Raw genomic sequence first — 23,511 nt, 5'->3', positions numbered from 1 at the left:
AAAAAAATTATTAATAAAAATTCTGAGATATATAATAGAATTCACCTTCAGCAAAGAAAAGTGTTAAAATAAATATTGAAAATATTTGGAAATTATTAAAATGATTTTCATCCTAAAACATACACATATTGTTGAAAGAAATAAATTTTCACCTGTGATTCAGAAAACGAGTTAAATTTTAAAAGAATTTATTATCTAACAACGACGCTTGCTTTTCACTTGAATTCGTGCAGAAAAATAAAAAGGGGAAAGAAAAGCGAGAACGTTAAATATAACCTACTTTCAACGCCCGTCAAATTTTAATATCGTTTCACATTGATTTTCCATTTTGACGCGGGATGTTTTTGCTTTAAACGAGATTCGCAAAGACCTCGACTAAGATGATCAAATGAAAAAAAAAATACTTTCCCTTCAACATATATATATATATAAGAAAACATTAAACGTCCGTTAAAAAAATTGTTTCAAGGTTCTTTATTTTCAGTATAAAAATTTCAATATATACGAGAATTTAATATAGTATATAAAATGCTGTCAATTAATTTCTTATGATGTAAAAATTAATCCACTTAAAATAATTAAATATATAATTATGTCGTTAAAATTAATATTTTGTCAATTATCACAAAAAATTGGTTAACTTTTTATGTATAAAATTATAATTTTTTAATAATCAATAAAAATTGATGTTTTTTTGGGTAAAAAAAGGGATATTAGCACAAAAATTTAGAAAACAGGTGCACTCGTTTGTAAAATATCAAATTAAGGTTTCTTCTAATTTTTAAGTTTAAATTGAAGAGCTTCTGCGATGGGATTTATTCGTTAATTTATAATAATAAAAGGGTTAGTTTTACAAAAGTATTATTATTGGTGAATTTTAATGTGCCTGTTGAACGGGGGTGTTATTATATCTGCGCTTCGTTTGTGGTCGTGCGGCAGCAAATTAACGGTTACGTTCATTGGAACGTCGCACAATGCACAGGGTCAAATATGATGTTCTATTTAAAACTTCTGTTTGGAAAAAATAAATATAAAATTTTTTAAAATTTCAAATTTTTATACTTTTTCTCACTAATATGTTATAATTACTAACTAATGTTAATTTCTAACGTTTAAAATGGATAGAATGGTACTAAAACATTATAATTATAATTTCAATACCACGATAAAATATTATTTCGATACTGTAGTTTCTTATTTTTAATTACATATAACTATTAAAGATTATTTCGAGTTTTGATTCAAAAATAATCTGAAATTTGAAATTTTTTTGTAGATGTTAGTTTTGCAATAGGGTTGGTTCACCCTAAAGTAATTTTTTCTCATTTCTTAAAGAATTATGTTCTGCTTCTCCTAAAGTACTTAGAATTTTTTAAAATAATTTTTTCCATACACTGAGAGAAGTTAAACACAGATTTCGTACTAAACACACGTTCAGATAGTGTACCTAACCTTTCGAGCAACATCGGTTCTAAATTGTATCGCAGCTGCGCTTTTTGGTGGACAGATACTGTACTAAATCGTTTGTCCCACAAGTTAGGTCAGAATCAGTACTTAATTGGCGCTGCTGCTGTTCGATTTTAGTACTGCGTCTGCACATAATTGTGGTACAATATCTGTCCCTCAAAAGATGCAGATGTTGCGTTAAACTTCTCTCAGTGTAGTTTTTATATTTTATTAATAGAAAACAAAATTTTTTTGTTAAGGGTAATTACCCCTTCTATATTATTTTCGGCTATAATTTAGAAAACTATACACATTATTACAACGGATATAAATTGAATATTATTTGTATTTTCTTACCATTTGTTAATATTTTAAAATTTTTGGAAAATAATACATTTTTAGGGGTAGTTTACCCTCAAACTATTGCGGTCTGATTTAAATATATTCGTCTTGTTAGCATTAAATAATACAATGATTTTACCACTAAATTTTCTTAGTTTCTTAGTAAACTTTATTTTGATCTTGTCGATACACACCTCGAGTTCCTTCATTATAAGATAGTCCAGTTCTTTTTGGTACTTTATAAATTATCTAATTTATAAATCACTAACAGAAGAGAGCACTGTGTAAACAAATATATTTGATAAACATTAAAGGTACAACAGCATTAAAGATATTAAAAATATTTCAGACTGTTATAGAAAAAAACAAATTTTATTTTATACATATTAATTCGTCCATAAACAATAAAATCAAATTATGTTTTATGTATTAAATAATTACAGTTAATCTTTATTCATTAAAGTCACACTTGACATAATTTAAAATTAATCATTGTTTTATATTATCAATTGAATTATTAGTGTTTACAAAAAAATTTTTACTAGGGTAACTGCACCAGTGGTAGATCAGTTAAGCCCCTTAACTTTCTTATTTTGACTTTGAAGTTCTGTATAGGTTGCTTTTAGACAAATTCGAGGTTATTCTTTATAGTATTATGGACCAGATAGTTCCAATAGACATTTCCTTCAAGGTTGGACTTGATTTTGACACCTACGTTTACTTTAATGCTCCATCAAAGATAATTTGTCAATGATCCTATTCTGGATCACTGTTTGCACCAGTCATGGTTATAGATTGCTCCAGTGGTGGATCACTTAAAAAATCATACTAAAAAACATTGCATTTTAAAATTACGAGACTGAGACGTTTTGCAACTTTTATGAGGCTTTACGGACAGATTTTCAAATTCATTTTCCTATCCATATTCCCTCCTCTTTCATTTCTATAGGTATAATGTGACTAAATGTTAATTAATCATCTTTTTATTAGAATTTTTGGTAATAGATAAATAGAAACTCTTCAAGCTTCAGTTTCAATGATAAATAACATTTATTAATTCTGGGTATTTTAATTCAACAAAAATTTAACAATTTGAAATCAGGTGTTAACAATTAATAAACATTTGAATTAGTGTTAACTAAAATTTAACTCATAAAATTTTCAATAAAACAATGCGTCAACAGGCGAAAAGTAGGACTGATCCACCACTAGATTTTGTTACTTTTTTGGTTCCAGTCGTGGATCACTCGAAAACAATGGACACGCGCTACTTACAGACGTAAATATTGTTCTCAGGGCTCTATGGGGATGAAACGAAATGCCTCCTATTGTGAAAAGAATTAAAAATTGTCCTAAAATGGCTCCAAAGCTTTCTATTCCAAAATATACTCTTAACTTACATGCTAAGGAAAACTCTTGTTTTCTGTCACCACTTTAGTAATTGTTGTCCTGCTTTCTTCGCGATGAATTTAAAAATTTTTTTAAATTGTAATATTGATCTGTATAACTTTCTTAACAATTACCGACACTTGCGGTTCATTTACTTACAAACGTGTAAACACAAATGACCATTTTTCTCGCAGGTGATCCACCACTGGTGCATGATCCACCACTGGTGCAGTTACCCTATTCTATAAACAACTCTTTTTCATAATAATCTAAAAATGTACTACTACAAATTGTTGTATTTGGAGTCATGAACTGTCCTTCTCCATACAATTCTACATTTACTTGATTCACATATTTAGCTAATTTATCAAAATTATAATTATTACTGGTCATTAGAAGCTGCATGGACCACGTAGCAAAGGGACTTAAAACATAATCTTTTTCAAAAAAATGACGTTTTTTTCTTGATTCATAAGGATTAAATTTTACAATTTCATGTGGATCAGTTTTTATTAAATGTACTTTATCCATACATCTATAGTATGAATCACCGTTGTGTTTTAGACTTACGGCAAATTTTTTTAAGTCCTTCTTTAATTGTTCGTTTATTTGTGGATCTTCAGAAAAGAATGAAATACTTATATTTCGAAACTTTAAAGCATTATAATTGTCTTCATGAGAAATATTTGCAAATAATTTAACTTCCTTTCCTTCAAGTAAATCTTTAATTGCCAACGAATGCGTACTATTATGCCAAGTATAAAAGGGTGGAAAATCACCGCCATTTATAAAATTGGTTTGTAAAATATGATAAAATAATGTATCCTGACCTTTCTTTTTTATCAATTTTGACTGTAAATTTTTCATTTTCTCAAGTGCAATACTTGCTTTTATTAAATTGCTATCAAAATACATTTTTGGAATTGAGATAAAGAATGAATATTCTTTTATAAATGGATATGTATAGCATTTCATAGAAATGACTAATTTATTATAGTCATCGAGAACATCATTTGAGTAATAAAGCTGCTCCACTTTTGTTAAAACTTTTAATAGTTTAGAATCTTTTATATTCGTAATTTGAAATTGTGTACTTGCAATATCTTTCAAATACTGAGCATTTTCAATTTTAAAATTGTAATCTTTAATGAGAGCATGCATATTAATAATTGCTTTCATTGCCTTTTTTAGTTTTGTCATTGATTCTGAAACTTCATCAGAAATTTTTAAATTCATAGTCCACTTTTCTAATTGTGATGAAATATTCGTTAAATAATCATCCATATGGAATTTTTGATATTCAAGAAGAGCACTTGAAGAAATAGTAAATTCTTTAGATTTATTTTGAATGTTCATTCGAATCTGATCTATTTGCTGACCAAAATCTGCTTTAACCATGTTCTTGAAAGCTTCCAATTTATTTATATCGTTTTCCTCTTTATTTATTTGTTGTTGGTTTTGATTTTTTGCTGCTATTTCTACTGTAATTTTATTGTATCTCTCTATACCTGTATTTAAAACATCTGTTACAATTACCATGGAACTAAGATACTTTGCTGCTTTTCCAGATTTTGTTTTTGCATTTTCACTTTTCATTGTCCATTTATTTTTTTCTATTTCCAATTCTTCGATCATACATTTCCGTTGGCTGGATATTTCCTTTCCCTTTAAAATGCAATTTTCGTGTATTTTTTTGTTAAAATCATTTATTGGTTGCACGTCTTCACCTTCTAAAATTAAATCTTTTCTCTTTTGCTCTATAAGATCTAATTGCTTTTTAATATCTTCCTCTTCTTTCTTCCTATTATTATTATATCTTTCAAGTGAACTTTTCAGTAAACTATTTACACCTTCCGGCATTTTAATGTCTTTAAACCCTGTATTAGTGTCAGTGTTGAAAGCAATGTCTTCAAGGATGAAAATACCCGTGTTTAACATAGCAGCAACTATTGCACCAGCTGGACCCATGACAAATGCAACTCCAATAAAAGTAAATTTTAATATTGAAAAAAGTATCTTTAACGCCAGTTTCCTATTGAGTACGCTTTTTTTCTCTTCCATAGTCTTGATTGCTACTTTCTTTGTGCTTATCATTTCGTCAATTTCCTTTATTAATTCTGTAAGCTCCTTATTTACATCTTCAATTTTCTGATCCAAAAAAACTGTGAGATTTACATCAATCAATTTTACTGCCTCCTCGATTTGTATGTCAAGTTTTCTTCTAAAATTGTTGCTAAATTCTTGTAGTTTATTAAGAACTTGATATCTCCTTAATTCTTCACCATCTTGAATGGATTGCGTTAGATAGTCATCGATTACATGAATTGATGAATAATACGGATTATCAGATATTTTTTCGATCTTTCTTTCTATCATATTGTATAAATTTGTAAACACTTCGTTATATTCAATGATTTTATCAGCGTGATGTAACTCATTTGTAAATAAGTGAATTCCTTTTAATTGGACACCTTTGTGCCACCCCTTGTACAATTTGTGAAAAAAAACTTTATTTAAGTTAATGGAATAATTACCTTCAAAATCAAGTATTTCATTAACAAAGTTAAATGTGTCAATATTTTTTACAACATTTGGATTATTATTAAGTTTTTCGTATAAATGAGCCCAGCTTATTGAACCTGTTTCAATTGCTTTGGTTACAACATATTTTCTGTAATCTTTCAATGTGATAAAAAAATCTTCTATGCCGGATAGTGTACTATTAATTTTATATAGAGGATTCATTATCTTTAAATCATTATCTTTTTTTACATTATTCAAATAGTAACTCAGTAAAGAATCGGTAAAATGCTTTCTTTCTTCAATCTCTTCCTTAATTTCCGGTGAATCTTTATAAGAACCATTAGGTCCATCTATACCATCATCACCCTTTTCAGCAATTATTTCGATGTTCGAAACAGTAGAATAATTAAAATTAAAAATCATACCCATACCCGGAGGACCACCTAACCCTTTTTTACCTCCTTTTCCTGGTGGATATTCATCCGATAAATAAACTATTCCATCTATACCGTGATTTCCATCACCTCCATTACCACCATTACATATAATAAACAATTTTTCTCCCCCAAGAATTGTATCAACCATTCCAAAGAATGATCCTCCAGCTCCTCCGGGTGCACCTGGTAAACCATCTATGTATTTAGTTGAACTTCCATTCGCTATTATATCTAATAGAAACCGCTGAAAAAGTTTAACCTTGAATTATCACTTATTTGATTCTAAATTATTGTATATAACTATTTTAAGAAGTTTAAACATTTTTTAAAATAAACATTTCTGTTATAACTTACCAAATTTTCTGTAATTTCTAAATTTCTTCCATCATAACCTTGTAAATTTATATTTATGTTGCTAGTAATTTCCCAAATTGGTGCAACTATAATGAGTTGTTCAATATCCATTCTAATTTCCGATTCTTCATCAAAAATAATTCTATCAAGAGCCATAATCTCTAGGATTATCACTTTTCCGTCACAATAATTTTCAGTAAAACTATTGTCAAAGACTAATGATATTCCTTTAACTTGCAGTTTGTAGCCGTATTCAGATAGTGGAAAGCACAAATATTCAGCTTGCGAATTAAGTGAATCGATAATAACGCGAAAAGCGCTAATCATTAAATGCCGCTTTATTCCATCACTTTTTGGTATTTCTTCGTACAAGTTTTGAAATTCGTTGGACAGTGTAGACACATTGTTTTTCATTAAATTTCCATATAGTGAGACTACTCTGTATAACCATACTTTTTCTTCTTGAAAATAATAATCTATAGTAAAAGATTGTAAATAACTAAACCATGTGTATGTCAATCCACTATATATCAAATTATTGCCTTCCACCATATATTTTAAAAAACAAACTAGTCTTACGTATTCAATTTGAAGATTACTGTTACAAAGTTCGTAAATAAAATAAGAAATTGAATAATTATCATTTGATTGTATTTTTATGTTTTTATCTATTATTTGTAACCAATTTGAGAAAGTAAATATAAATTTTAAATTCGTATTAATTAATGAAGCTTTATCCATACTACTATTGAATGAATAGAAAGCTTTGTCTTTTAAAAATTGAAAATTTTCTTCAGTTTCATTCCATTTTAATAATGAATGAAAAATTACTAAATGCTTCTGTCCTGTTAAGAAAGTATTAGTAAAAATTAATTGCGGTTCTTTAAATAAATAAGTAAAGAAACCAGTTATTACTGTAGAAGTATTATCTCTATCATTCTTAATATGCTGCTTTAATATATTATATTCTATTTGTTCTTTATAAGTGTTTAATTTGTTTTCACTTTGATTTATAAAATATCCTTTTTGGTAAAAGTATAGTTCTAATTTGTATAAATCGTCCATAAATTTAGTAAAGGAATTTTCTTTTATACTTAATGGAATAAAAATAACAATATTACTATCTTTTGGATGTTGAAAGTACAAAAGATTTGATGTAATTTGAAACATTGAGTCTAATGTATTATCAGAAATCTCTTCTGAACATGTTATTGCAAATTTAAATTTTTCTGCCAATTCAAATGTCTTCTTTGTCATATATGATAATAATATATTATTCAGCAAATTTTTAGAACAAACTAAGATATAAGCCGATGTTTTTAAACTGTAATATAGATAATAAACTTGCTCTATATCATTGAATAGGGATTCATGATTATTATAAAAATTTTTATCAGGTAGCACTCTATTATTGTCACTTAAAAATTTAGCTAGTATTATACCATCTTTTAAATCTTCTGATATAATGAAAACAATTTTCTCGATGTTAAAGTTTAAAAAGGTATTTATTATTTCTGAGTCGTGGTAAATATTGAAAAAATTTTGAAATGGAAATACATCTCTTCTATCTTCTTCTGTCAGAATTGTGAGTGGCTGAAAATATTAGTATTTTCTTTGTAGAGGCATTTAATATATAATTTAAAATCATTTATTAAGAGAATAGAAATTCTTATTTCTTGAAATTAACATTAAGGGGTTAGACCACTGTGAAGTTTAAGCTTTGAAGAAATTGTCAACGGTATTTTATTTTGTCCATGATTTGGAACAAATTTCACTAAAAATATGTAAGTTTTTAATTCTAAATAACAAAAAGCGCTACATATAGCGACTAGCGCTATTAGTAATCCCACTGCAGTACTCGGTCAGTATTAATTCAATACCAAATGCCAGTATCCAAAAAAATTATGAAAATTGACCTCCATGAAATTGGCGTTGACGCTCAGCGCCGAAAATTATTTTTTACAGGACCAAAAATCGGTTTTTTTTTTTAAAATCCCCTACGTACTTCTAGAGATTTTTAGTTATAAATTAAGAAAAAATTTGGTTTATTGTTCTAAGTAAAAACTAAAAAAAGATTTTTGACCGGACGTATATACCTCTGCATAAAAAAAGGAATTTTGTAGATCGACTGACACCGTCGCCATTTTAATTTTTTTACCTTTTGAATATAATTTTTAAATAGCTTAATATCTACTTAACAATAATATATAATTGATTTTTTAATTCATTTTATTGTGTTTTTGAAAAAAAGTCTTAAAAATGGGTCTGATTTTCGGTTTTCACATTGGTCTAACCCCTATTAAATTATTCCCTTACAACAATGGGATATATATTTATATCATATCCCTGGGACGCCTCAAAGCTACTTTTAATTTTTTTGCGGTTTGAATATCCATTAAACACTCCTGGGATATCCAAACCGCCAAATGTCCACCCTTAGGTTAGAGATTGTTAAATTTATTTATAAAAATGTAAAATATTTCCAATGAAGGGATTAAATGTTTTAAAAAAAGAGATTTATATTGGTTTAATTATTACTCTTATTAAAGTAGATAAATTTTTAACTATGAAAAAATAAAAAATAAAATTTGATTTATGAATTTTCATTTATATTAGGCATTGCATTAAAATAACAAATTATATACCCTTAATTTTTGTTTAAAACTTACTTTTGTCTCATTTAAAACGATAATGCCGTAATATGATAAACATAAAGTATTCATGTTTATAAGAATGATAAGAAGCAGCAATATTTCCTTATGAACTTTCATAATTCAATAAGTTAAGACTATATTAAACAAGTGTAATATTACAACTAAAAACGCTAGAAATTATAGGCTTTTTTTAAAATTTATTTCCATAAATATATGATGAAATTAATCTCATTATTATTCGTTTTAATCATTTATGTAACAATATCAATATTTAAACATGTTTTAGGTTTCAAGAAACTAGACATCAAATAGTATCATTATTGATTTGCATCGTTACATTTGCGACGTCACATGTTTACTTAATTACATGATATTTGATTTTGAAACTAATTTTTTTTCCTTATATTAAATTTTTTCAAGGTTTCTAGTATTTGTTTAATACCAACTGTTTTCATATTATTTTTCTTTTTACACTTTTAATTATTCAATATTTGCAATATTTAAATATATTGTGCGTCATAATGCAAATGTTTACTTTTTTTTGGGTATTGGGTGCTCTTACTTGAAATTCCAATAAAATGATCTAATTTCTGTTTTTCAAATATTTTTTTTTTTTATTTTGTCATCAGTTCTCGACAGATGGGCATTTTGCAAAGTATTTAAGACATAAAAAAAGATTTATAGCTTTTTTAGTATTAAAATATTCAATAATAACACATTTTAGACAATAAAACACAAATATAGATTCTTAGCATTTAAAATATGCAACAATATCAAAGGTCTCCGCATACAATGCATTAAATTTCGGGCCCGATTAAATTGTCTGAAATTAAAATACGTTGTCGTTTATCTATACTTATGACAACCATAAAACAACTAATCAATAATAAATGTTATGACTTTTGTAGTTAATTCCGAATATTTTAATGATTCTTTTATAAGTCTCGCAAGAATAGAAATGGCATTGGGATCAAGAAGACATATTTATTCGCTGCGGACACGGAAACACGGTGGCGCCTCTAGTGGCAATATGTGGCGCATTTTTCGTTGGATACTTGTCAAATGTTTACATTAGAAAAAAGTGACATTTAATTGTTTCTGACGATTAAATCTATTTGTGATATACTACGGCGACCAAATTTATAAACTATTAAGATGTACATGAAAAACATATAAGTAACTTTTCGATTTGAGTCAAACTGGAAAAAATATTTTAGGTTGCATTTTTTATGGAGGGTGGTGAAAATGGCTATTAACATAAACAAAAAAAATTATTTAAAATTAATTTCAAGTAATTTTGAAAGATCAAGTTATATGCACTTTTTGGAAAAAAGTATTTTCAATTAAAATCTTTTATTAGATGATTATTTCTTTACAAATTTGAACTTTTTTTCTGAACTGAAAAAATTGCAGTGTTTATCAAACTTTAGAACCAAAAGTTTATGTTATTTAGTAAAACAATTCTCTTCAATCGTAATTTTTTTAAAGTGTTAAAAATATGTTGTAAAAAAATTAATTATGAAATAAAATTTGATTTGTTTACAATTTTTTAACAATTATATAAAATATTTCGATTGTAAAGAAAGTTTCTCTAAATTTAAACTAATCCTTTATAAAAAATAGATGAAAAATTCGATTTTTGTTTATTCTCAAAAAATGGCAAATGTTAAAAAATAATTGCTTAACATAATTTTATCCGAAATTTTTATAACTAAATCTTTAAAAATAGGTTATATTTAGTTTTTGTTTGCATTAAAAATTATTTTTTAATTTTGAGGTTATGTTATATCCTACATTCTCTTTAATTATTTGTTTAAATAAATTATTTTGGTTCATATGTGTAAATGGAATTTTAAAAATCATTATATATATCTTTTAAAATAAAAAACTACTATTAAATTAACTGAATAAGGAGGAGAATTGACAGACGTTTGACGAATCACACTTATTGCTTTAATTGCTTCACTGATTCCATTAACTCTAAATTCTTCCACCCTGACAACGTGAATCATCGCTAAAGGCCTTCCCTTTTTTAATTGTTTCTGGGCGAAATTCAATTTCATGGTTTATTGCAGCAAACCTCGTTTTTATAATAACATTCATATTATTTACATTGATTACCATTGATCTGTCATTATCGTTGTCCAACGAAAATTGACTAATTTCGCCACATGGAGCGCTAATAGTCATATCCGGCATATGTTCAAGGCCATGTCCGTAGCAAATAGTCCTGTTTGTTAAAAACAACTACCATTCATATAAGTGCATCGCTATATTGGTAGCTACAAATGTGTATTTATATTTTCTAAATATTTTTGTGAAATATTTCAATGAAAAGTTCTTGAAATATATTGTTGCAAACAAAAAAAAAAGATGTCCGCCTTTGAGGAAATATTGATGCTATATATATATATAGTTGAGGAAATATTATTTATTATTAGGAATTTTATATGAGAATTTTCAAAAAGAGTGTCAAACATCGAATTCGATTAAAATATAATTATACAATCTGGCCCAATTAAGTCAGATTTTCTTCGTTTCCTTCCCGGTATTAGTGTGTCACGGTTAGCGCGCAATCTCAGAAATCTCTTTGGTATTGTGTGTGTGTTGGTCCGTTCGTCCACTTACATTCACGGCATGAATATTACATGCCTTCTTACCCAGCGGAAAGATAATTGTCAAGAGCTCTAAATACGGGTTGAAACGGGTGGACAGAAAATGCATAATACATAACGCGACGAGAAACGAAAATTTATGACGCGCGCGAGCACCACTCGGCGAGAAGTATATATATATATGTATGTATAAGTTCGCCGAATTATTCATTCTATACAAAATTAATGAAAGAAGTCATAATAAAGAAAATAAGTATAAATATAACGAGATAGCGTATTACAGTAATTCTCACAAAGCAGTGACTTTTTTAATTTACGAGGCGATAAAGAATTTCACATTATATATATATTTAAATCAGAAATTTTGCCACATAAAACAATTAATATTGTGCTATTTTTATTCATAACATATTTGAAATAATTGTTTGTTTTAATTAATGCCATTATTTTATGTCAAAAACCGGTTGAATTTGTTTTATAGTATACGAGCAGGAAGTTAATTACGTAATTTTCTCCGGATCCCACATTCCTTATTTTAGATTCCGGATTCCACTTTTAAAATTCCGTATTTCGGATCCCAAATTTCGTATTTAAAATTTCGGATTCCACTTTTTACATTCTGTATTCTAGATTCCGGATCCCACTTTCAAAATTCCGTATTCCAGGTTCCATATTCCGGATTTCACTTTTAACATTCCAAATTACACATTCCGGAACCCACTTTCAAAATTCCGTATTCTACTTTTCATATTCCGGATTCCAGATTCCACTTTTTACATTCTGTATTTCATATTCTGAAAGTGGAACTTGGAACGTGGAAAGTGGAATTCGGGATGTGAGATCTGGAAGGTGGGATCCGGAATGTGGAATATAGAATCCGGAATGTTGAATACGGAATTTGAAAAGTGGGATCCGGAATGTGGAACCCTGAAGGTCGGATTCGGAATCCGAAATGTGGAATATGATAAGTGGGATCCGGAATTTGGAATTAGGAATACGGATTGTGAAAAGAGGGATGAGGAATGTGGGACCCGGAAAAAGTTACGTAATTGTCCCCCCAGTATTGTCTCTTAAATTTAGTATTAGTATTTAGTATTAGTAGATTTAGTATGAATGTGCAATTATTTATTTAATTTGCAAAAGTTTATGAATTTAATGCTTATTACAATTAATTTTCACAATTAGTTGAATTAATTTAGTAAATTATTTTATTTTAATGATTATGCGTGCTCTATTATGCAACTAAGTTTTAAAACTAGTGTAAACACTAATTTAAGGTATTTCAAACGTAAATAATACATATTTCTTCACTAATTCATTTAAATAATTATTTTCGTAAATTTCCTTCTTTTTTATCGATTCAAATTTTATAATTTTATAATATATGTAAATATAAAAAAAATAGTAATAGTGCAAATGGAATATCAATTTTGACGAAACATTCGTATGCCTTATGAATTATTATTGCGTCTGAGATTTTGATGTGAAATAATAAATTCTGCATTTATGCAAATGAAATAGCTACTTCACGAATAAGATTTCCCATAAAGATGTGTTTCTACATACACGAATATTTATATGTCTAATTTTCAAGTGACACATTCGTATAAATGATTTATGTAATTTACATTTTGCTCAATTTTAAAATAAGCAGTATAATATTCTCATCGCTACTATATAGTACATATATATATATATATATATCTATTTTTTTAATATAGGTCTGAACTGTTTTCTAAAACCAGACGGTTTAGCCTCGAAGGCACGACCCATTTCCCGGACATAAATCACATTGACGTGCGGCAAGCCACGCCAATTGTTACGGCATTTTGAAGGTGGGCATTATCGACGAACTGTCTGTAATTAAGTGAGATAGCGAGACAATCACCATCTTTAATGAGAATTCAAAATTCAATTCAACCTAGATAATCTATATCTATGATGATGTGGTTAAAATGGTAAAATATAGAATTCATTATCTGCATAAATAGTTTGCCTGAAATACAACAAAATTTTTGTGTGTAGGAAAAAAAAAGTATATATATATATATATATATTTCGTCCTCGAATATGATTTATGAAATAATTCTCGTTTGTGTCTGTCCTCTGATTATAATCATTATTTACTTTAAAAGTTGATTGATGAGTTAATCGAATTAAAAAAACAATAGTGATCCTTATTTTAGAAAAATTGCAGAAAATTATAGAGGGTCCTAGAAATTTTGTTATATGGTACGACTAATAGTTACGAATGTTTAATTTCAAATTTATGGATGATCCAATTATATTAAATTTTTATTTATATATAACTAATATATTGTGACGTGGTATTTTGTACCGCAGAAATGAATTAAATTAATGAAAACTAATTGGATATTTAATAAATAATTTACCCTAACAGCATCCAGATATTTACGATATCCGGAATACAGGAAATCCATAGAATGTTCCAGGGATATCCTTAAATATCCTAACGACATCTCAGAGATATCCAAATTTCCGGATACAGCTAGATACAGCCGATATTCTAAAATATCCGTTGTTGTTAGGGAAATGTAAAATAATTAATCCATCTTGGCAAAGTCGTTAGAATTAATAGTCAGTCTTATATTAAATAAATATTGGTTCTGATTAGTCCTTGTTTTGTTATGTAAAATTCTCACGAGGCATTGAGGACTCTTGTTTATACGGAACAATGTTCAGGTTATCGCAATGGATCTTGGAAGTTCCGAAGTCTTCATGGTGAGAGCTTCCTGCTTTATATATTCGGATGTGTGTTCCGTATATTCAAGAACATCAGAAAGACGAAAATGCTGTTTTGTTAACGATCTGTCAAAATACTATACAGGTAGATATTTTCCTATGGACTTTAATCGTCAATTAACTCTACATATGATAGTTCCGGGATCTGCGTTACCGACGGTCGCGTATCGATTATCGATCGAGGATATTATATTATATTGAATATTAATTAATCTGAATAACACCAAGAAGAGAGGGCGCTGATCGGCGACGCGTTCGAGCATGGCTCGTCGGCCATTTAATCTTCATCCTCATTCTCGTGTTCGTAGAGTACAGTTAGTTGTTCTATTTTTGTTTGTGAAATAATTAAAATGTAACATATAATAATGAGACAAGGCGTCATCGTCGTCGTCAACTGAACCATGAGTCCCAATAAATTAATTAGAAGTCGTTTCCTTCTGAGTCAATTTTATTATAATAAAAATTGTAAATTTGTAAAATTAATTCAATGTCAATCTTGTATTTTCGGTCCTCAGCCACAATTTAATCACTCCACATTATTTGCTGAGTTTAAAGTAAATAATATAGGGTAAATGTCCCAATTACTTTGATGTATAACCCAAGACCGACTTTAATGATAAAATAATAAAAGTGTATAAATGAAATAATGATTTAATTCTTTTTGTTAAATCACTATTAGTGTCTATTAAAATAGAAACGATACTTTAAACTTAAAGAAATAACAAATATATTATTAAAAATATTAACTTTTTTAAAAATGGCATATGCTGGTATTACTGCAAATTTGCATGAATTACTGCGAATGGTGTGCACCAATTACTGCAACGCTAAAAGTGTTGATTTAGAGGTTAGGTTGACTGGATAGACCACAGTAATAGCAGAATGCGAAAAATATACGCATTCTCTAATTACTGTGATATGTTCAATTGTAACTTGAATAAATAATTTGATAATAGTCGAAATATGCATCATTAGTAGATATAATATCAAATATCATTTGTAATAAGTTTTAAAGTAATTTTGAAACAGTTTTATGTTCTCAATTACTAAGTTTTACTAATTTTATAAAAATCGCAGTAATTGGCGCATCAGCAGTAATTCATACACTTACCCTATGAATAATCGGAATTAAATACGATTGAAGTGATTGTTAATGAATAATCTAACTGTTGTAAATTCTGTGTAATTAATAGAGTTTCTCCTTACCACCCACTCTCCGTCATCTATTGTTGTCGTAAGGTATCAATTGAATTCCTGAGCTAGTTAATAGTAATGAAAGTATATGACATCTTGTGGCAACATTTAGTATTGTTTAAAAAGGCGCCAAAATTCAAACTATTATAAATAATAGTTTAATAATTAAAGTTATAAATTAATTCATTACAATATAATAAGTTATTTCGCTTATTTTCGAATGATTGCAAAAATTTTTTGCAAGCTGTTTTGCTGTTTGGAATTTTCAATATAAATTTCAAACCCATTAACGCCGGAATGTACAAAATTTTTACCTGAACTTTGAGGTTATTTTTTAATATTTAAACGCTACGATAAAAATTTTGCAATAAATATTTATTATGTCTCATTAACCGCTCTATCGAATAATGTGCTAAAAAACGAAAATTTTTAAATAAACAATTTATATGCACTTTTTTTTTTTAAAAAAAACACAATTTTTTTCAGTTCTTGTAATTTTTTCACAGCTTATTCAATCAGAATACCACTAAATGTTAAAAATGTTTGGGCTACAGGATAGGACTATTGAGAAAATTAAATTTCAAAATGTCGTCAAAAGTTAATATTTTTAAGTAATTTTATAAACAAGTTGTCGAAATTTTCAAAAGTTGTCAGATTCTCTTGAAACATGTTACTCGGGGGGTTTTTTTTTGGGTCTCTGATTACGAATCTGATATTAGATTTTCAAATTTCAAAATGGCGGATCGAATATGGCGGTCATTTTTTTAAAAAAATTGTTGGATTTTTATGAAACTTGGTATCTGAGGGGTTTTTTTGGTCGCTGATTACTAATCCGTTGTCAGTTTTTAAAAATTCAAAATGGCGATTCCAATATGGTGGACGAATTTTTTTAAATTCATCGGATTCTTTTGAAATTTATTACTCGGGGGTTTTCGCAGTCGCTGATTACGAATCCGACCTTGATTTTCAAAAATTCAAAATGTTGAAACCAATATAGCGATATTAAAAATTTAAATAATTTGTCTAAAACTTGTTACTCGGGGTTATTAATGCGTCATTAATTTTAAATATGAACTCTATTGCGAAATTTTTAATAGTAGCGTTTAAATATTGAAAAATGTCCTCAAAGTTTGTATAAAAATTTTTTACATTTCGGTGTTAATGAATTAGTATAGTTTCAAATGAGAAGTTTCGCATTTTTGTTACATTTTTTTTTAATTATAGGTTTTTGGTGACAATATACTGATTGTCTTTCTTAAAGCGATAATTTTCAACGATCATACAAATTATCATTATAATACAATTTATAGATGATTCATTATATATGTTGGGTGTAAAGCTTGTATAAGAACTAACGACAGGGATGTTTTTGGTGATAATTACAAAGGAGAATATTGGTTAGAAATATTTTTAGATTCGTACGTGCTTTCGTTATTGCAATCTTCCTATGTCACACACAGGAAAGCAATTATAATTCCCTCGATATTGCGGTCGTTATAATTGGACTCGAGGTTCGATAATGGGGGTCCAAAAGAAGATTAAGAATAGGATGCAACATTATAGTTGTGGGGTGAGGGAGAGAGAGAGAGAGAGAGAGAGAGAGAGAGAGAGAGAGAGAGAGAGAGAGTAGGAGAGAAAAAAAGAAGGGGAGAGTAGAAAAGGAGAGAGAGAGAGACCCCTAGGTAGACTCTCGATGACTTATGTGGCTCTGACGCTATCAGCAAGGCGTCTCTGGAGTCCGGCTTGAGCTCCGGACGCCAGTCCTCGTAAATCATTGCGTTCCACCCACGTTCTGCCTCTTTCTCTCTCTCTCTTTTTCCTTCCTTTCTTCAATTTTTTTTCTCTCTCTCTTTTCGATTTTGTTCTCTTTGAATTATCTTCTTTATTTTTTTTGCTCCCTTTTCTTTTTATAATTCTATCGCTCTTTCTCTTATATATATATATATATATATATATATATACACGTTCATAGCACGTTCAAAGATATATATGTATAATATGACAATTAACGGGGTCAAGGGAAGATTTTGCTTACAAGTTTGACCCTCGGGGTAATCGAAGTGGCTGTACGAGAATTATCCTTCGCTTCTTTCATTGTTGCCTCTGTCCTGCATTCTATTCTAACGAGATATACTTATAGAGAAAGAGAGAAAGAGAGAGAGTTGAAATAAATGTTAATGTATGCTGCCTCCGAGTCTTGTGTGTGTGTTACAAGATGGTCATTCACTTCGCGGAAGCAAAATTGCGAGATTCACTCGTCTTTACAGGCGTTTCATATATGTATAACATGATTTATTGTCAGGTGTCGAGAGTGAAATTTGCTTAAATTAAAAACCACAACAAACTGGATTCAAATATTTTATTATTGGTTCATTACAAACAATATTTAATAAATGAATTAATAAATCCACTTTCTGACATTAATTTAACAACATCTGTTTGTTAGATAATAATTATTTACTAATTAAGAGTAAAATTTTGAGAAATATACCCACTTTAAGAAGAGTGTTTGTTTCTTTCTTCTAAAGTCTGAATAATTCTTAGAAGAGGTAAATTCAGTTGCAGATATACGATGAATGAAGATGAAGAAAAAAGACAGAAAAAGAATACTTTAGAATGTATATGTGTTTGTGTAAAGGGTTAAAGTCGCTTTCGGCACTAAAGGGAAGGAGCCATTGTCATTCGTGGGTGCTCCCGCGGAGAGATACAAATGACAAAGATACCTTCAAAGAAGCTACTGTATTCGCGGTTATCTGTTAAAGCCATCGAGAAAGCTTTTTTTTCGGTTCAGCTGGTGACTCCCCCTCTCTTTTTGGTCGACTTGCCGGGAGGGAAAGAGGAAAAAAGAGAAAGGGCGAAAGAGTCTTATATATAGAAAGACGCCAAGCGGTATAACATTTTTATTAGGGCAATTCAGAAGACCCACAAGTGGTTGCGAATCTCACTTTGAATAGCTCTGTGTTCTATCACCCTAACAAATACATTCATTCTTACACACGAGTAATTGTTTCCTTCTTTTTTTTTTTCAAGAAAATTGATTTTTCTTCTTTCTTCATAAGGATCGAAATATATTAATGGATTAGAATTCAACAGAAATTTAGTTATATTTCAATGAAAATTATTAGAATTTTACTTTCCTGATTGAAACAATCAAATCTTTTTTACCGACTAACGGTAATGTAGATTTGACTGTTTCAATCGGTAATGTAGAATTCTAATAATTTTTTCAGTTAAACATGTAACGTGTTTCAGTTCATTATTTTCAAAAGTAACGATTTGAAATTTATTTTTGAATCGTATATTCTGTTAAACTAAAATCTCAATGCTAAAGCTACGGTGTGGTGAGAAAGGAATTTTCTGACGCTGAGGATTTGACTAATCGAAAACGAAATGGTAACCTGAATCGTATTGTTCGTTTCGATTACGTTATATATATATATATGTGTGTGTGTTTATACTATAAGGGCAAGGGAATAACCCGCATGCAACGATGTGTAACGTTGCGTAGATTTCACTGCTCCGCGAGCAAGATGTCCTCATGATAAACGCAGGCTTTGTTCTTCCACTTATGAATAAAACATTCGATAACGCATCTTAAACCATACCAAAATGTAATATAACCGCTGTGAAACTACGCGCTCTTCTTGATCCCCTCATTCTTGTCCTGTATACTTATGTATATTCCAAGTCACTCGCGACGTCTTATGTCACATATACATATATATATATATCACGGAAAAAAAAAATCTCGTGCGCCATCTACTGATATGAGTAGGTTTAGTAAACTATTTTTTAGGTTATGTTTTTCTCCGAAGGTTTTAAATTACAATTTTGCACTAACCCTTTTGAATCTTGAATATTTGAGGTTATATTTGTATTTTAACTCTGAATTTTGACCTAATTTTGAGGTTATGTCGAAATAATTTCGAGATCACAGTTTTCGTAAAAAACAGAGTTTTAATAGTTAGTTTAATAATCAAATTTAGTTTAGTTTTTAATAACCAAATTTTTCAAACAATGTCCTGTGTAAAAGTTATGAAAGTTTGTTTATATATATATAATATACAAATACAGTTTCTCCTCTGCTACTTGTATAAACGTGTGTATAGAAGTTGTGTTCGACGAAGCCGCACAAAAAAGAAAACTTGAAACAAGTTTCTTGAGGAAAACCAGCAGTTCATAGAAATAAGAAGGAAGACAATCTGAAAACATACCGGGGGGGTGGGAAGGAGGCGGGGGATTGGCAGGCAAAAGTCTTCTTACTGTCTCAATGTCTCCCTGAAGGCGCTCACGGCTTGGCAATTTGTGCTTTCATTCGCACAAAGCGGCGAAGAGCACCAACGGAAAATGCGGACATAAAAGAGAAGTTAAAACTAAGCCCGTCGTTCTTATTACTGCCTGAAGCTACCCTCTCCCTAAACCTCCCTCGCACAGAACCTTTCGAATACTTTGCCTTCTCCTGGTCTCTCGCGCCCTTATACCCCATATTTGCACCCCCCCCCATTACTTGCTACCATTTCTGCACACTAACATCCATATAGTCAACATGGAAGGAATGTATATATATATATGTATGTATATTTCCACTTTTATATAATGGGGCAAATATTTTCTTTTCGCAAGCTTAAAAGAACTGAGAGAGAGAGAGAGAGAGAGAGAGAGAGAGAGAGAGAGAGAGAGAGAGAGAGAGAAAGAGTCCTAAACTGTATATATAGCGTTAGCTTGATTAAATAATTTATAATCCACGCTCAAAAGTGGAATGTCATATCAGTGAGGGTTTTGCAGGACGACTAGAGAGAGAGAGAGAGAGAGAGAGAGAGAGAGACAGAGAGGGAAAAGTGGTCTACAATATATGTTTACAGTGAAATCACAGGCTTAGTTAACCCCTATAACAGAAACTGAATTTGCCTCTCCTTCAGAGAACGTACGTTCCTTCGAGAATTAAGCTTGGACGCTCAACGATGTATATAATTATCGTCGAGAGAACACAAATTATGAATAATTAATCGTTTTATATACTTTTATTATAAATTTAGACAAAAAATTTTATTTAAGGGTATGGAATATAATTTCAATTATCAAAAGTTGGTTTTGGAATATATAATTTGGTATACCTATTAAAGTATGAAATAATGAACGTTATTTGACAGAAGCAGAAAAAACAATATTTTTATTTAAATTTCTCTACGGAAAATCATTATGTACACATTAAATATAGACATATTTTGCTAAATTATAATTCTGCAACATATATAAATAACATTCTTTTTGAAAGTATTTAGTCATATATTTGAAACTGATTTTTGTTATTTTAAAATGAAAATTAATTTACTCTCATGAGGCAAAAGGCTATTCAGAATTGTGCTTTTCCCTTGAATTTTCATCATGAATGCAGCAATGCCATTTCCTATGGCATATATATATATATATATATAGAAGAGCATTAGGTTGTTTTACGGTCGAGTGGAATATAGCAATTCGTCAAAGGGAACCACATAAACCAAAGTATTTCGAAAGGGGTGGATTGTTTCTCGCTGTGGTGGAAATTTGTCAAATAACTCGAAACTAAAAATTAAGTAGAATTCGCAAACACACATGCACACACTGTAAAGTATACAGTATTCAGAATTATATGGAGAATTTTATTATATAATGTGTATTTGCAAAATTACTAAATATTTTTGATGTTATATAGAGTGGGGAACCAGGGGATCATTTGGATTTTCTGAAAAATCATTAAAAACAAAAAACTTTACCAAATTCAAATATATAAGGACTCCATTTTGAAAGACATTGATTCCCGATACAAGTATAAGTATAGTGAAATAAGATAATTTTATGAAGATGTTTATATTATATGTTTAAATATTATTACAGTAATGACACAGAAAATAAAAAGGCATTAAAATAAGCTGCAACGCTTATTATTTTAATCCAATTTTGCTTATTTTAATACCAAAATGGATTAAAATAAGCAAAATTGGATTAAAATAATAAGCGTTGCAGCTTATTTTAATGCCTTTTAATTTTCTGTGGAATTTTTAGTTACTTGATACTAAAATTTTATTCAGCAACAATCATGAGAATTACGAAACTGTAACTGTAACTGTAACTGCAACTTAGAAATCAGTTACTTATGTAGAATTTTCAGTAACATTTTGTATTTTTAGGTACAGTTTGTCAAATTTTCGTTTAAAGTAACTGACTTTAGCTTTCAGTAACATTATTTTGAAAATTATGATACTTTTGTATCTTAATTTTGACGGAAAATTCAGAACATTTCTAGCAGTGTAGGTTTACGTATCCTACAGTGCACAGGGGGGATATTTCAATGATTTAGCTGGCCAAAAGTCCATTTTGTAAAGTTTATTATTTAAAAGAAAAAACACGTAGAAAATCTTGGTTAGCTCATTAACAAAATGTAACCCTCCTAAAATCTTGAAATTATCTATAAGATTTACGCAGACACGTGAAGTTGGTGAATTGTATAAATCAAAATTCGTTATTGTTTTGTCATTGTTTTGTTTACTCGCTTAAAGTTTAAATAATTTTGTAACTAATTATTATTTATATAATTCAATCATCCCCACTTCTTAAGCAGGTAAGTGAGCATTAAATCAATATTTTTCTTTTATTATAAAACAAATTTTAACTTAAGTAATTTACGTTTTAGTTTGTAAGGTTATTTCATAATATACTTTATATGCAAACTCTGATATATAAAAGTGTCATCACCTTTTAATCTATCGAATTTAAAATAACCGCTAATTTTTAAGTTCTACTACTTCTTGTATGACTCCTAAATCATAAAAATTATGCAATTTTCGTCTATTTTTAAAAAATACCCCGCTATATTGGATCCTTCATTTTGAATTGTTTAAAATTAACACTGGATTTGTAATTAAAACCACCAAACACCCCTGAGTTTCAAGTAAATATTATGAAATTTATAAAAAATTCGGCCATTTTGGAACCGCCATTTAAAATTTTTAAAAACTAACACTGGATTCGTGTTTAGCGATCCTAAAATCCCCTGAGTAACGAGTATCAAGTGAATTCGATGTATATTTCAAAATTGGATCCGTCATGTTGAATTTTTAAAAAGTGACTCGTAATCAGCACCCCTAAAAACGTCTGAGCAAAGATTTTCAAACGAATCCATAATATATTTTTCAAAAATGAGTCCGCCATTTTGATTTTTTTATAACTGACTTCAAATTCGTGAAAAGCGATCCCAAAACTATATAAGTACACACATTCAGATTATATAAAAATCATCAATTTAATTTTGGTCATAGCTAAATCATTGAAATACCTCACTATGCAGTAGGTCAAGCAAAAAGTTGTAATTTTTTTTCTTATATAAGTTATTTGTGCACGACAAAATGCTACGTCACAATTTATACACACAGAGAGTGAGTATATACACAAGGCAGTGACTATGTCACCACAATGGATTGTATATGTACATACGGTTGTATATAAATATATATACTTACTTACCCAACTGTCTTTCGTAATTTTTTGCGTGTAACTACGAACTGCGTATCGTGTTATCCGTCACTGTGAATTGTCAAAGTAAGTGAGAATAAGAAGAAATGCGATATATACACAATCACAGCGTAGTAATAAATTTAGTATTTCGTAATAAAATGCGAATGTGTCTCTTAGCAGTATACAATGTTCAATTTGAATGTAAATACAATTTATGTATAGGGATTTTTTTCACGCAAAGGAGAGTTATAAAATGTCACTATTTTATTCATTAGACAGAAAAAGTAAATTAGCGCACGT

General features: G+C 29.1%; 1 protein-coding gene across 1 annotated transcript in view; it reads right to left on the bottom strand.

Annotated features, from left to right (window-relative positions):
• Nucleotides 1-20,203, bottom strand: part of LOC127283984 (uncharacterized) — a 58,842-nt gene extending 38,639 nt beyond the window's left edge. Inside the window, exons 1-5 of the mRNA XM_051309212.1 lie at nucleotides 20,010-20,203; nucleotides 11,267-11,375; nucleotides 11,075-11,187; nucleotides 6,492-7,014; nucleotides 3,748-6,381 (exon numbers count right to left, since the gene is read on the bottom strand). Coding sequence (XP_051165169.1) covers nucleotides 3,748-6,381; nucleotides 6,492-7,014; nucleotides 11,075-11,187; nucleotides 11,267-11,375; nucleotides 20,010-20,203 — 3,573 coding nt within the window. The remainder of the gene's footprint in view (nucleotides 1-3,747; nucleotides 6,382-6,491; nucleotides 7,015-11,074; nucleotides 11,188-11,266; nucleotides 11,376-20,009) is intronic.
• Between the last annotated feature and the right edge of the window lie 3,308 nt (nucleotides 20,204-23,511).

The sequence above is a fragment of the Leptopilina boulardi genome, unplaced genomic scaffold, assembly GCF_019393585.1.
Source record: "Leptopilina boulardi isolate dan_hultmark-lab unplaced genomic scaffold, ZJU_Lbou_2.1 LbouV2_316, whole genome shotgun sequence".
Classification (NCBI taxonomy): domain Eukaryota; kingdom Metazoa; phylum Arthropoda; class Insecta; order Hymenoptera; family Figitidae; genus Leptopilina; species Leptopilina boulardi.
This window is presented reverse-complemented; position numbering and strand designations above follow the sequence as displayed.